Source organism: Pezoporus occidentalis, unplaced genomic scaffold (genome assembly GCF_034315485.1).
Source record: "Pezoporus occidentalis ecotype Australia unplaced genomic scaffold, CSIRO_AGI_Poc_V1 ctg117, whole genome shotgun sequence".
In the NCBI taxonomy this organism is placed as follows: Eukaryota; Metazoa; Chordata; class Aves; order Psittaciformes; family Psittacidae; genus Pezoporus; species Pezoporus occidentalis.
Window position 1 is genome coordinate 2730528 of NW_026912961.1, and position 15823 is coordinate 2746350.

General features: G+C 43.5%; 1 protein-coding gene across 4 annotated transcripts in view; it reads left to right on the plus strand.

Annotated features, from left to right (window-relative positions):
• The first annotated feature begins 12848 nt into the window (after positions 1-12848).
• The window catches only part of TLE1 (TLE family member 1, transcriptional corepressor), a 75955-nt gene continuing 72980 nt past the window's right edge, over positions 12849-15823 (plus strand). For all 4 annotated transcript variants that reach the window (XM_062640860.1, XM_062640868.1, XM_062640877.1 and 1 more), the window contains exons 1-4: positions 12849-12974; positions 13642-13742; positions 15453-15516; positions 15610-15654. In XM_062640860.1, coding sequence (XP_062496844.1) covers positions 12951-12974; positions 13642-13742; positions 15453-15516; positions 15610-15654 — 234 coding nt within the window. In that variant the 5' untranslated portion in view covers positions 12849-12950. The remainder of the gene's footprint in view (positions 12975-13641; positions 13743-15452; positions 15517-15609; positions 15655-15823) is intronic.

Sequence of the window (15823 nt, forward strand, 5' to 3'; positions counted from 1 at the left end):
ATATGTCATTCTTCACAATACTAAAATGTCAGTCTGGTGCCAAGTATAGCAGACAGTCACTTCGCTCTTGCCTCCCAGATCCAGTGTGAACCATACATAAGTTAGCTACATGTTCTCACAGTTTACCCTTTGTATGCAGATGAAAGGTACATCTATTCTTATTGCCTCCTTTAACCAGACTCAAGGATGAAAGTAACTTCACAGCTTGTTTGCTTCTTATTTACAAATGTAAAATGCTATGTCAGCCTCAATATAATAATCTAAAGAACCAAGTGCATTTATCAGCTATGATATCCTTTACAGCAGTATACAATCAAATACATTTTATCATTTCTTCTGTTCTGCATACATTGATCACAAATCCCAGTGACTTTCCAACTACACATCATGAAACATCTTTTCATTAACATTGTATTTGCTTATGTGAATATATGAGTATGTATGAGTGTGCATATGTGTATATATGGAGACAGAGAAAGAAAATTGAACAATTCGTTCTCATAGTTTAAAAAGTGAACGTTTTATCCTATCTGAAGGAAGCATATTGGCCCAGAAAGGGACAGACTGGCTTGAAAGGGAAATGCAATAATAAAACAAAGTAATCTAAAGCACAACTTTGAATCAGTTAATATGCCGGCACTTTTACAGCTGAGTTTGCATTTAATAAAATCAGATTCTTTACTGAAAAGGGAGAAATTTACTTCCTCTCTTTTTTTTTTTTTATAACACTGTGAAGAAAAAGGAACAGAAACTCTTACGCTGCAAGAAGAATGTGTCATAATTTTTAAACTTATGATAAAAACTTAAGGTCTTTCAGACTCTTAATTACAGAATTATCTTAAGGAGCTTTTTTTCTTCTTAAACTCTCAACAGATATTTATGATTTCATTTAAATTATTCTCTAAGTATTGATTTGGTGGTAAAAGCTACATTAGTATGTCTGTTTTCACAGATATACACATTTGAAAACAGATGATCTAAATTAAAGCGTATTCCTTCAGCAGGCTGTTTGCATTTATCAACATCATTCCAATCTTCCAGTGTGTTTTAACACTTTCTCAGGTGCCAGTTGCAGTTTGCCATTTATACTGATGAATAGAAGGTATAAAATGGTGAAAGCAGAAAACAACAGCATTCCCTGGCATCTGATACTTTAACAGGGACATTTTTAGCATTCTGTATTCATTCCCATGGAACAGGGATGGGGGGGCGAAGAAGTGAGGTTATTTTGGTTTGACTTTCAATTAGTCATAGCACAAACTGCAAGTTTTACACCTCTGGATCGGGTTCTCTCGTCCCAACCCTTCTGGTTCACTGAATGACCTGCCTGGAAACTGAACAGATTAGTTGCTACCTCATACTGTTGTATATGTATACTCGTCTTCGTACATGTATGTAAACTACCAATATATATGTATTCATGCATAAATAACTTCCTGATTTACTGAAAAATATATCTTTTTTTTTTTTAGAACAATCAGGAAACACATTATACACTGTATCACGCAAGCTTTTGTAATATATCCATCATTTAGTATATACCACACTGAGTGTCCTAAACAGTGCCTGTGTTTCTCCCTTTCTTCTTAGCTGATGTGAGAAAAAGATGGGATATTCATAAATTTTTGCTATTTTTTATGTGTACATGATGGTTATAAAATTGGGCTTTTTCAGAAAAATTGGGAAAGTATAATATTCTCTTTTTCATTCAAGTCACACTTTAAAAGTGCTATATCTTATTCATGAGTGGGCAACTGGTAGTCACATACTACATAGAAAATGGAGCTCAATCAGAATCTTAAGGCAATACAGTCTGTCTTCTATAAAAGAATAATCTTTCTGGCTTGGGCCAGATGTTAGTAGTCCAGCTTTTTGTAATAATCTTCCACTCATTAAGAAAATATCTAACTAGGCCCAAGACTCTGTGTAATGGTTTCTCAAATGAAAATAAATAGCAATCCAGCAAATCAAATATCTAAAGTAGCATTTAAAAAGAAATTAAACATTATTTTCCATTCTCTCATGATTTTCAAATACTTATTTATCCATATGAATGTGTTCTTTGCTTTTACTGAAGAGTTACTGAAGAGATTCAACTTCTTGCAAAGATATAGCAATGTTCCAGGGGATCACCAACATAATAAGCTGATTGATTTAAAGGTTTATCTAAGTTCCCCTACATTCCCACTAGAACTTAAAAATTCTGTGGAATAAAAAAAAAAAAAATTATATACATATATGTACACACTATATTACGTTTATTTATAATTATTTATATTTAATATATACATTATATATAATACATATTATATATAAAATATATGTACACATATATGTAGATTTAAAAGCTGGTGAGAGAAGGCTATCTAGAGAAAGACATGTTTTCTTCTGAACTCAGCAGTTGCTGATTAAATATTTTCTAGTACTGTATTCCAGATAAACTATATTCTAGCACTTCTCTGTACAAGTAACAAGTCCGAGATGTCCTTTTCAGGCAAAAGATGTCAGCATTCATGCAGGGCAGCAAAATTATGAAATACTTTAAAATAAGAAAGAGTGGACAAAAAGGCACAAATATTCCCACAGTAAAATTCTGCAAACCATACCCAGCAACATTTCTGCAGTTACACAGGTTTCTTGAGAAGACAACTATGCTTGACAATTAGGATAAGACTGGTGACTCTGGATAGTTGCTCTTACCAATCCTCTCATACCCCAAGCAGGAAAACTATTAGTGTATCTTAGGATAGTCAATGTATTTTAGCAGATGTGTCAGATACCTGGGATGAAATGAACAGGACCTGGTGAATATTGAATACAGTAAGATATGTGCACCATTGGTATTCCTACAATTGGCCTTGTACCTTGTCTCTCATACTTTATGAGCCAGGTGACAGGGATGCACGTCAGCTTGATTTATGATATTAAACAAGGCGGGCTGATGGGTGGCACAGAGAAAAGGAAACCAGGTTTATGGCTGTGCTGCAACTGGCAGCTCACATTCAAGTGAAACCATTACGAAACAATCATCCTTGTGCTATAACCCTTCCCCTGTACATGACCTGCTCCCCTCCGAAGGCCTTCTGTGAGGTATCTCACAGCTTGCGATAGAAGTCGGGAAATATGCTTCCCATTCCTATTGTTTTAAAACATAGGGGCAAAATATGCCAGGCTTTGTTGAGCAATTTGCTTCTGGGAGTTTTGCTCAATTAAGGATTCAGAAGTTGTCTTGTGGTTTGGCTGGCTAGTTCGGAGAGAACTGACCAATAGTCAAAAATTATTCAAAACCATGTGACCTTGTCTGCACCAACTGGCCAGTTCAGCAGGAGCTCTGCCTGAACCACTTAAAGAAAACTGGTTCAGAACATGGCCTCTTCTCTTTCCATAGAATTTCCACCTAGGACAGACCAAAAGTTGAACAATGCCCTGTGATTTGTTTTTATTTCCTACCTTTTTTTTTTTTCTCCAGTAGAATTGACAGTGTAAGAAAAGAAACTGTACAACCCTCTAATTCAAACTAGAGCATGTGATTTCAAAATAAAAATATCTGCTTACTTAAATGTCAAATTGAGATAAATGTTCAGACATACCTCAATTTATAAGAAATGCAGGCAAAAATCAAGCTCCTGAGAAAAACATGTAAATTACAACAATATGGATGAAGCTTTACCAGGTTAATTAAATGAATGAAATACTTTCACTTTTAGAAGAGTCGCATTGAAGTAACTGCTCTCTCTGCAGGCAGTACACTTCTCCTGAATATTAAATGCCATAGTCTGAATTGTTCTGGAAGACTGCAGAATTTGCCATACAAAAGGCATGTGACAAATATCGCTAAATGGTAACCCATTTCTTAATTATGTTAACCAAATATTACCCACCTTTGTTGTGCTAAAAGCAAAATCTGGGGATTGTCAGTATGTTATGATGCAATAGAATGTTCTTGGAAAAGGTGCCTGACTCCATAAGACCTCATTAATAATGATCAACACAATTGGTTTTCTACAAATTGCCAAATACTGTTCTTGTCTTTCAAGGACATCTCACTTGCAGATGTGAAGAGCACTGGTAAAAGTACTCTTCTATTGAACCACTTTCAGAAGACTAACCACATTCCTCTTTCATTTAAATGAAAGACCTTAATTCAAAAGCAAAATACTTAACTGTTATCCATCCATATGGGCAATATGAGAACATTAATCCAATGTGTAATTATGCTAAATGGTGCATATGCACATCTGTATGCCTTGTGCTGCTTGCTCCCTGCTTTTCATGGTTTGCATTGGTGAGATTCGCAAACTATTTTATTGCAAAATTAATGAAGATATAGTGATTCCACTTATATAATCCAGTCTGCTCCCAACCTAGTGCCAGTGTTAGGGCACAGACATTCTCCTGAGCTATGCTCTGAGGTCATGCAACATCAAGATTTTCTTCTGCATGGATGCCACTTAACTCGAGATAGCTAAGCACCTGAGTATGCATAAGCACATTAACAGACAGTAAATCTACAGTGGAAAATGTGAGAGGCTGGATAGGAAAATATCTGACTATCAACTACTGAATTTATAATGGTAAATTATAAATATGTGCATATTTTTCATTGCTTTTGAGCTCAGGTAGATAGATGACAAATCATTCCTGTGTAAAACACCAAAAGAAACCCCACCCCAAAACCCAAGAAAAAAACTCTCATGCAGCCAGCCCTATCCCCACAAGCAATTCATACACAACATCCCATCTATACAGTTCTTATTAGACCTCTGTTTTAACAAACAATATTCTTTCTGTGACTTTCGCTGCCCTTTCCTCAACAACCAGCATTAATCGTAACTCTTCATCATGCTTTCTAATGGCTAAATATTCAGATATTTGGATTACTGGTGCATGGTTAGACTACTGTCTATGTAATCACATCATGTGGTTTTCTGCAGTAGAAGATTTATTGGTATTTTAGACACAGTAGTACTTAAGTGGAATTGCATGGGGTGGATATCTATTTCCTCTTCTTTCTACTGGGTGATGCCACTGATTACAAGCATACCAGTGTATCAGAAAAGATTAACAGTTGCAAGACATTTGGTAGGATATTTCATTTGTGCACTCACTTGTGATGATACACGTTAGTGACAGTCCTAGATGTATGTCAAACTATGGAAATTATTATTTCATATTTTGGAGGATGGATATGCTCTATTAATAATCACAATTGTCATTACATATTAGCCCTTCAGGATATAAACTGAGACACCTGCACTGAAAGCAGTGGAAGGGCAGTAAGCTCAAAGTGAGAAATAAAACACAGAAGCGGACAGTGCTCTGTGACTGAGACATTTATTTTCTTTTCATACGGTGAGCAACTATAACTGTTTACAGTCTTGCCTGAAGTTCAATGGTGATTTTCTACAGAAATATCCACATTTGTTAAGAATTACATCATACTGGTACTGAAATGTTCCCTCCCTGTACAATTACTTTCCCTCTCTCCAGTTCTCCTCCCCATCAGTACCCCTGTCTAGCAACTTCTTTCTTAGAATCTCTCCATTGGCTCCTGAAAGATATATTGGTAAATCTATTCCCTCAGGAATATGGGAGCCCAGAGCTTTTACAGCATGGGGAAAGCTGGAAACAGACCCAGTGCCTCTGTGCCACCAGTGCTGGAAGAGCATCTCCGCAGATGTTGCAGCAGTAGCATGCCAGAGCATTACAGCATCTGCATTATGAAGACAGCAGGATAGCACAATCTGCTCTCATCTAGACTCCACCATTCTGAACTCTGTGGTCTGGAGTAGAATGTTGGTATGAGAGCAGCTCATATGAGGTTCATAATCTCAGTATAGGCAAGATCTCAAATTCTGAAGAATTGAGAGGAAGGAGTATTAGAGAAACAGCTGCCCAACTCCAGCCAATTTTCAGTTGAACTTAATTCCTATTAGCTGACAGTCATGATTTTGCACACAATATTTCTGTATCACATCTATACTTAAAAGGTACCTCAAGACTGTTGCTTTTATACTGGGAGAACAGGTATTAGGGTAAAGCACAGGCCTTCATGTACCTTTGCAGTAGCAAGCAGTTGTTCTTAACCCTGAAACGCTACTGCATCTGGAGCCATCTCTCCCTCTTAGATAAATCCCTCTCTTTCTAAGATGAAAGTTCATTCAGTCATTTCAACAAATGTTGTGGAAGCAACATTTCCACAAGGCCATTTGTGTCAATGCTATTTCCCCAGGCTTTTTAAGCCTAAGGATCTTTGGTGACCTGTAGACACTTTCTGAGGTGTTACTGACAGCTTAGAAAAAAGATACCTAAAAAAAAATCTACTAGTCATGTCAAAAGACGGCATATAGGAAACCAAAAGAGGCTGGAAAAGTTTTAGGATTTTGCAAGTCAAGGAAAAATAGCGTACCATGACTAGTCCTCTGAAGTGAAGTCATTAACCATTCTTCTGTGGCTCCCTTCCATTTTGAGTGACTCTTAAAAAAGGTGATAAAACCATGTCTTCTATACTTGTATAGCCTCCTTGCTAAAAAACACATGTTTTGCATATGTATGTCACTCACAACCTACTCATTCTCTGTGCATGGCCCTAATCTGGTGAAATCTGACACAAAGACATCCTTTTAAATGTAAGTATTGCCATTGACTTCAAAGGGACTATTTCTAGGAATAAACTTAGTCATGTGCGTGACAACAGGATCGGGGAGCTGGTATGAGCATGTGTCCTCGTTTACTGTACAAAGCAGATACACATTGCTCTTTTTGCTGTTGTCTCCTGTGGTGGAGACCTCATTCTGAAACAGACTGAAGTGTGATAGGTTGGCAGGTGGTCTTTATTAGAACGGTCATTGACATTGTCAAGCACCTTTTGAAAGGTGACATTGCACCTAGAAGGTTATCAGGCCAGAGCCATGAAGTCTACAACAATTTCTCTAACAACATTGTAAACAGGTAATATCTCTGACCCCTTTTAAGACCTAACAAAACACCGGAGATTGAAGCTCTTCTGAGTGTCTTTCATCCCTCTGTCACCCATGTATACACTTCCCCTAAGCTTTGTCTTGAAGTACCCTGCAGAGTAGTGAAGTTGTGAGAGAGATACTTTAATTATAAGTACCACAGTAATGAATTCAAGTACACTCATTTATCATAAAGGGCTTCCCCATCTGTCTCTAAAGTATGCTCAAAAATGTTGTGTATTTGATAACATGAAGGTTGAGAATTTGACACATTTTAGTTTCAAACACTCCATTTTGGCTAGCTTTCTGAAAGATTGTACAAAAGCATTTTGACTGAAACAGCAGATGGGGGGGGGGGGGGGTGCGTGCGCACATGCACGTGCGTGTGTGTGGTCTGTTCCTAATTTATTTGCAGCTCCACCCATTGGGATCAAGCTGCAATCCCTGTAGGCAAAAGGAGATTAGGGAAAGCAACTGACTGTTTTTTCCCAGACACAGAAGGGAAAGCGACTTCTCAAGTACCGCAAGTTTTTCTGGCCACTGTACAAATTGTTCATGAGTATGGAGAGTTTCCAAAAGACCTAATTAGCAACTCGCTACAAACATTTCTTTGCATTAGCTAATGATCCGACTACACTTGTAAGCAAACAGTACCAACGTATCTAATCAATGCAGAAAAACCAACAGAATGCCTATTAAACATCTGGATGTAATTTTCTAGTTAGACATAGAATAAAATGAAAACATATGCAGGTTTCTTTGATCCATGCCTCAACAAAGAAATTGTTGATAAAAAAAAAACCACACACTGGCCAGTCAATGTGTCATTTTCATAAAGCCTGGTCATTTCTCTTCAAATGTTCCCAGTTTAATTTTGTTGGTTTCCTGCAATCTCTAATTTTACCATATTGTGTGAAACCACAAGGGATTCTTTGGATCTGATTTTTTTTTTGAGGTTTTACTGCTGCACGATCTGCTACTGACTGTTGTTTTGTTGTTTTTTTTTTTAATTCAACTAGGGGAATTTTTAAGGGTGAAAGAATGGGGGAAGGGACGATGAAATGACCTAGCATAACTTTTTGAACATTCCTGCCTTCAAGGAAAGCTACTAATTAAAAAGAAATCAAATTACAAAGAGGGTATGCAATGGCTATCAGCCAAAAGATAGTTAATAATTAGAAATGTAATTGCTTTACCCTGCTCATATCACTTGCACTTCATAAATAAAGAAATATTTTTAAAGTGATATTGTTTTGCATGCTCTCACAATAATTATTATTCTTGCAGCTGTATAGGTAGTCACTACTAGACCACATGCACTCTATGACTCAGACACTATTTTTAACTCTATTCTATACCTGTGCTATCCTGCCATTAATAAAGAAAGAACAGTCCCATCCTCCAAGCACATACACATAATTCTTAAACATACACTGTTTCTCTTTCAGTTGAAAATCAAACGATCTCTCAATCTAAAATTTTGAAAGCGTAAAATCTATTGAATTCTGTAATTGCTTCCCCTACTGATTTTCTCTCACTGTATAGAGAGTAGAACAGTGGGATAAATCACAAATTTGCTAAATAGTTTCCCGCCCACCTGCAGCCAACTCCTCGTGATTAACATCATCAACATTTTTATTATATGTGCCAGCCTGTGGGAAGTTAAAAAATATTGTGTGCAATAGTACTGTTAACAGCAAAGGAAAAAAAAACCCTCAACCAAACAGTATGGTAAACAGAACATCATACAATAGGTCATTTCCCTAAAGAACAGATGCTATACCTGAAACCCTTCCAATATGTTCAAACTGCATTTTGAACCCAGTACTTGTTTTTTGGCTCAAAGCTCCAGCTGCTTCCAGTGTGAGCTTTCATTACATAGTAAACGCAGGATTAGGTCCTTTGCTATATGAGATAGGAGCACTACATTAAAATGCTTACAATGAAAAACAACTGATTTCAAACAGCAGAATTGAACGGATGATTAAACAGAACAGTTTTGGGGGGGTTAATACTGAATGCAATTTTTTAATTGCATTTTTAAAACATAAGACAGAGGTTTAAACACAATTACGCTTAATCCAATTTGAGAATTCTGTAGCATATGTATAGTTTTGTGGCATAATGATCTGGTATAAAATACTACCTTCAGTTGAATAAGGCTCTTTACTATATGCTCAGACATATTTTGGGCTGTTTTTCACTGGTGTAAGTAGTGAGTACTGCCATGGAATGAGCATGTTCAGTTTTCCTGGACTAACCTCGATTTATACATGACTAACAAAAGGAAATTTTTATGCTCTAGTCGGCCAACGATGATGCATTATAAATAAAATATCAGATCATATTGGTTATGGTTCATGGCATGTAATGTCAGTGGCTCTCATTTTGAAAAAAAAAAAAAAAGTACAAATAATTACATTTGATTCCACTACTGCTTTTACAGGTCTTTATCTTGATTATAATGAAGAAGATTCAAAATGCCCTAAAGTGTGTGAATTCTGAATCTAAGTAGGTTAAAAACACTTGTTAAAAATAAAAAAGACACAAAACCAACAAACAACAACCTAAAACCTAACAGTAAAATACAGCAATTCTCTTTCTGTTAAAACATGCCTTGGACATTTTAATGATGACAAGTAAAGGTTACAAGACATTTCATATAGGCAAGCAATCAAAATGAAAAAAAAAAAAAAAGCTTCTGTTTACATTCCAAAACATTGTTGTAATGTAGTATCTGTTAATATCTCATTAACAACTTGCACCGGCAGGTTAAGCAAAGTACAACCAAAGTTAGGTGTTACATTATTACAGACTCCATAGCTACTAGGTATACACACAAAGTATATAATAATACCTTGCATTTTTACGGCATCTTTGATCTGAAGAGCTAAGTACTTTATAAGCATGAACTAATTAAGCTTTCCAATGCCATAAACAGAGGAGTAATTTGGCTTGTCCAAGACTTCAAGGAAAGAGGTGGGAACAGAAAGCAAGATTTTTAGCTTTACTTAGGCAGGCAGACCAACAGACAAGTTCACATTCCCTTCCTGGGAACCACAAGCTATCAAAGGTCATTATCAAGGGTATTCTGCCTCATCCCTTAAAAAAATAAAGACCCAAAATATTCAAAGGCCTCACATCTATGTATGCATAAATGTATAATACATACAGACAAACACACACATACTCATAGGTACAGACACTATTACTCATACACATATACATATACATGCATAAAGACACATGCACTCAAGCATATATGGATTCATTCAGTCTGGATTCCCAAACAAAACCCAAAACTTCATTGCAAAAGACTGGGGGAAGTTTAATTTTCTTTTCCTTTGGTCGTTTCTATGTAAAACTGGGAATAATGTTGTACGGAAATAAGCACTCTGAACAAGAAAAGCTCTATCTTGATATTGCAACACAGAATCATAGAATAGTTTGGGTTGGAAGGGACCTTCAAAGGTTGTCTAGTTCAACCCCACTGCAATGATCAGGGAACATACCTAATTGTGTATCAAATTTGAAAGAGAGACTGCTCTTTCCTTAGGATACAAGGTGAAGCATAATACAATTCTAAGTAAGTGTGTTTAGAAAACATTAATGCGGAATTGTAAGAAAAAGCAAATTATAAAAATTGTCGAGTTTAAATGATCCAACATTTTGAGGCCTCTTTTTAGGGAGTATAAAGGCGCGCTAACAGCATAAATACATCTTAACGCATTAAGTCTGAAGGTACTGGTATTTCACACCCTACCGCGTAATTCTGGTACGAATAGGGTGGTTGTTAACAGAGGGTACGTTTTGAAGTTTACTTCCCACTGCAAGCTGCATCGCCGTTTGTCATCTCATTAGCGCCACACGCAGAGTCTGTGGGATTTGTTTGACCCTCACCAACCTCGAGTGGGCCTATAAAACAGTTACTGCAGCAAAGCTCTTGACAGCTTTCCCCCATGAGACCCCTCTTACGCACAAGAACACTTTCCCCCAAAGGACGCCGTCCGCCCTACAGGCGGTCACCGTGACCCACACTTCAGCAGACGCGCTGGAGGTTCTGTCCTCCACACAGCTTTCCTGTGCCGCCGGCAGCACCGTCTGCAGGGTGCTACCACGCGCACCGGTACCGCCGCGCACGCAGGACGGGTGAAGAGGCCGGGACGGCCTGCCCGACCCCCAGCTCCGGCTCCCCGGATGGGGAAGCCTGGGCGCGCGTGCGGGCCGCCGGCAGACGCCGACCCGCGCTCGGTGAACGCCCGCGGGGGACGGCAGCGCAGCCGCACCGCCGCCGGACAGCCCGCCTTTGACCACGGGGCCCTCGGGCTGGAGGCGCGGAGCCCCCGCTCGCGAAGAACGGCGGCCCCCTGACGACGGGCACGACCACCCCGGCCCGCCGCCCTGCCACAGCGGACGCGCGGCCGCCCTCCCCGCCGCTCCCGTCCGACCCCGCCCCTCCCGCCCCGCCCGCTCGCTCTCTCGCCCCACGTTACTTTGACTGACAGCCCAACCTCTCCACTCCTTCCCGTCGACCTTCCCCCCTTCCAGGCGCTCCGCGCGCTTCGCGCCCTCCGATTGGTTGGCTCGCGGAGCCCCTGCCGCTCCGCCACGAACGGCTCCCACCGAAAGGCCGAGGCGGCGAGAGACGCGTTCTCACCATTGGTCCGCGGGGCACTCGCGCATCACGGCCCCACGTTGGCTCCGGGATCGGCGATTGGTCAGCGGCGGCGGCGCTCCCCGTACCGCCCCCCCGCGCGGAAGGGTGGGCGGTGCCGCGCGGCCGGTTAGCTGGCGGAGTGTGAAACCGCGTGCTAATGTAAGCGGCGCGGGCGAGCGCGGTGTGTCCGGCTCCCGTCCCGTCCCGTCCCGTCCCGCGCCTCCCGCCGGGCCCTCCGCGATCCACAACGCTCCCGCGGCGGTCGGTCGGGGCGAACTTTGTCCCGGGCCGGCCGGGAGCGGTGAGGCAGGGCCAGGAGGAGGAGGACGATGATGATGATGATGGTGGTGCCGCCGCCGCGATGTACCGCGCTCGGGGGGCTCTGGTGAGACACGCAGCTCCCTGATGTGCGCTCGCCTAGAGGAGGCCGCAGTGGTACCCTTGCACGAAGGAGCTTCCCGTCTGAACTAGCCCCGATACGGACGCTTTTGTGTTTTTTCGTTCTTCTTTTTCTTCTCCCCCGACGGGTCGGGCGGATTGGCCAGTCGGGCTAGCGGGCTTCAGCGTTAAGTGTTCTGTTCGTTTCTCTTTTGTCCGAGGGACCTATCTGCAAGTAACGGAGGAGTCTCGGCTGCGTGTGTGGCTCCCTCTCCCTGCCCCCTTGCGTGTCGTGCATGTGCTACTGGAGCGGCTCCGGTCGGGGCCGGCTGCGCAAAGCTCTTCCCCGCCGCCTCCCGCCTTCCTCCCTTGTTCACCGCTCCGTGTCTTGCTGATGACCTCGTCCGTTCACCGACTCCCGGGAGCAGCGCGGCTGTCTGCGGAGACTTTCTCTCGCCCCCACCGCTTGCGACGGTCCCGCCGCTGACATCGCGTTTTCCCGGCTGGATTTCCCCCCCCCCCCCCCCCCCGCCCTTGGTGAGGGGCAGGAGTGGGGAGAGGAGTTGGCTCCGCCCGGGCTTTCCAGCCTTACAGCTACATTTGCAATTCCAGAGCCCAGGAAGGGGAGCCGACCGTTCATCCGGACGGCGGTTGTGCCCCATCGTTACGCCGGATCCCGTCCTGTCCTGCCGCACCCAGGCGCTGCGGAGCGGCGGTGAGAGTGTCCAGCGGAGCCCACCCACCTCTCCCGGGCCCCCCAACCCAGAGCAGCAGCAACAAAAGACTCCGTGGCCGGAGGATGTTCCCGCGGCGGGCGCACTGAAAGGCGCAGCAGAGGAGGGAAGGCGGCTGGCGGGCGTAGCTGCTCCTGCCCCTTCGTCGCCCCGGGCGTGAAGCCGGGGCAGGGCGGGGGGCTCCCCGCCAGAACCGCGCTGCGAGGGAGATCCTCCGCGACCATGTTTCCTCAGAGCCGACACCCTGTAAGTACGACCCGGGCGCCCCTCCGCGGGGCTGGAGGCCCGGGGCTGGGCATTGCTAGCTGTCGGCGCTGCCCGTCGGTGTGCACCCCCGGCTCCCCGCCCGAATGGGGGACCAGAGTGGCTGGATGCCCTCTCAAGCTTGTCCTCTCCAGGGAGGAGCGGCACATCCTGCCTGCGGGCGTGGCCGGAGAGGGGACGTTTCCCCTGATCCCCCACTTCCCCCCCATCCCTTCTGCTTCGCGGGCAACTTATTTGCCTTGGGGATGCAGCGGGGGGTCGCCGCCCGCCCGAGCAGCACCCCCATCCCCGCCGGATGCGACACCCAGCTGTGCCCCTGCGGCGAGGGTCTGCGGGGAGGAGCCGGCACGCCTCGCTCTCCCGTAGGCGGTGGCGGCAGGATCGGGTGGGCCGGGGCCGGAGCGGCTCCCTGAGCGTGGCGAGCGTCACCTCGCAGGTGAGGGACGGGAAGGTGGGTAACAAGTGAGCAGCTCCCCGGGGCGGCGGCAGCCGGGCCGGGCTCCCCTCTGCCTCCTCGCTTCACTCTCTGCTTCTTCGCATCCCTGCGGCCCTGCCGCGGCGGGCAGCGCCGTTCTCCCCTCTTCCCGCGGGGCGGCCGCGCCGTGACTGAACGTGCCTCTCTCTCCCGTGCCGGCCGCCGCCGCGCCAGACCCCGCACCAGGCTGCGGGACAGCCTTTCAAATTCACCATTCCGGAGTCGCTGGACCGCATCAAGGAGGAGTTCCAGTTCCTCCAGGCGCAGTACCACAGGTGAGGGACGGCGGGCCGCTTCGGGCCGGGGGGTTGTTCTCTCCGTGCCCGGCGGGCATGGGGGACTGCACTGAGCGGCGGCGTCCAGGCGGTGGCGTGTGGCGTTGCGGTTCAGCGCCGCCGCGCGGCCGGGCCCGGCCCCCGGCAGCGTCGATTAGCGCGAGAGTGGAGTGGAGAGCCCGGGCCCCAGCAGCAGCGGCGGCGGAGGGTCCGGGGCGCTCGGAGCCCGGGGGGGGTGGGGGGGTGGGTCAGGACGGGACATGCCCTGAGGGTTCGTCCCGCAGAGCTGAGGCCCACGCAGCGAAGGGAGGGTGGTACCGTGGAAGCTGGAGCTGTTCAGCGCTTGTGTGCACTTAACCCCCCCTATTTGTTTGGGATCCTTAAGTGGAAGATTTTTTAAAGTATAGAGAGAGGACCTGCGCTAATTCTGTGGCATAGAGCATTAAGGAGGCAAATTCTCATGTTTGCTCATTTGTGTGTGGTGATAATGGAAAGGTTAATAAAATGCCAGCATACGGTGCTTAAAGAACCGAGAAGGATTGTGAAAGTACTCAAGTACTGGAGTACTAACACAGAGTTGATGTGAATATACTGATGTGTTTGAGTGCTGTGCTGTCCTTTAGGTGTTCTTGTTGAGTTTTACGTTCTTGCTGATGAAGTCCCAATAGAGATTTAGGCTATTTGGTTCTTGGCATATGCAGGGCTAGTGCCATTAAAGGGCATTGATCTTACTTAATTTTGTACTTGCATGCACCAGCAAGATCTAGCTAGGAATAAAGCGCTTTGGAGGTTTCTCAGGTAGAAATAGCCTGGTGTTGCTTGGGCTTCCTTTTTATTACCTAAGATGCTGCATTTTTAGTTTTACCTAAAATCGTTAGCTTGTTAAAATCATTTATTACTTTAGAAATACAGTGTAAACTGTAAACATTCAGTATTGCAATGGTAAGTGAAAAATGCTGACTTACACACTTAATAGTTCGCCAGGATGCTTACTACTGTCACTAAAAACGAACAAACAAAAAAAAAAATCCAAACAAATATCCAAACCAAAACAACAGTAGAAGACCCAAAACAAGAATAGTTTGCAGAGAACAAAGGGACCATGGAGGCATTTGGCCTCAGTGAAATTAATCAGAACTGTGCTGTGGTTAGTGATGAGATACGCAAGTACCAAATTTAACTTTTTTTCATTTATGGAAACAAAAATAGAAAACAAACCTGCTATCAATTGATAGAGATGCTGATTTTCAAACTGTGGGAAGACAAAGCTAGCTTGAGATTACTTAACCTTAAGAATTATAGATGTACTCAGTTGTAATTCTAAACTTGAGTGGTGTTACTTGGCAGTAATTTACTAAATGCTGTGTACAAAGAAATGCCTCTGACTTCTGAGAAGTAGTACTTGGGAGAAATTCAGATCCTTTTATAGCTTTAAAGTTGTAGCACTTCATGGCAGCTCCCCTGTCAAAGCATGAATATTGGATATATTTGAGTTCTGGAGGCAGTTTGGGTTTCACACAGCACCCACGAAATGCCTTTTAAATTTCCTGTTCAGCCTTTGTGTTTTATGTATGAATTAAGTTTTTCTCTCTGTATTTGCCTGTTAGTTTATGATTTTTTTTTAATTAGCTGCTTCTGTCAAAGTACAAATAAAGAGGGTACATGTCAAAACAAATGACATGTTACATTAAAGTGTGATCTGTTTTGTAGCCTTAAATTGGAATGTGAGAAACTGGCAAGCGAAAAGACAGAAATGCAGAGGCACTATGTGATGGTAAGTATATTTGTTTTTTCTTTATTTCAGTAAATATCTCCTAATATAGTGTAAGTCAGCATAACAAGATAACGTATGCTCCTTTATTTGCAGTATTATGAAATGTCGTATGGATTAAACATTGAAATGCACAAACAGGTAAGGTGCTTTGTTTTCTAAACCACAAAATATTCAGTCTGTCTAGTGCATTTAAATGTAGCCATTCTGTTTACCTTCAAAGGACTGTATCATGTGTCTGAATCAATAGCTGTGATTTGTAGCTGTGATTAGTAAACCCTTGCCTACCTACTGTCAAATGAGGTATAGA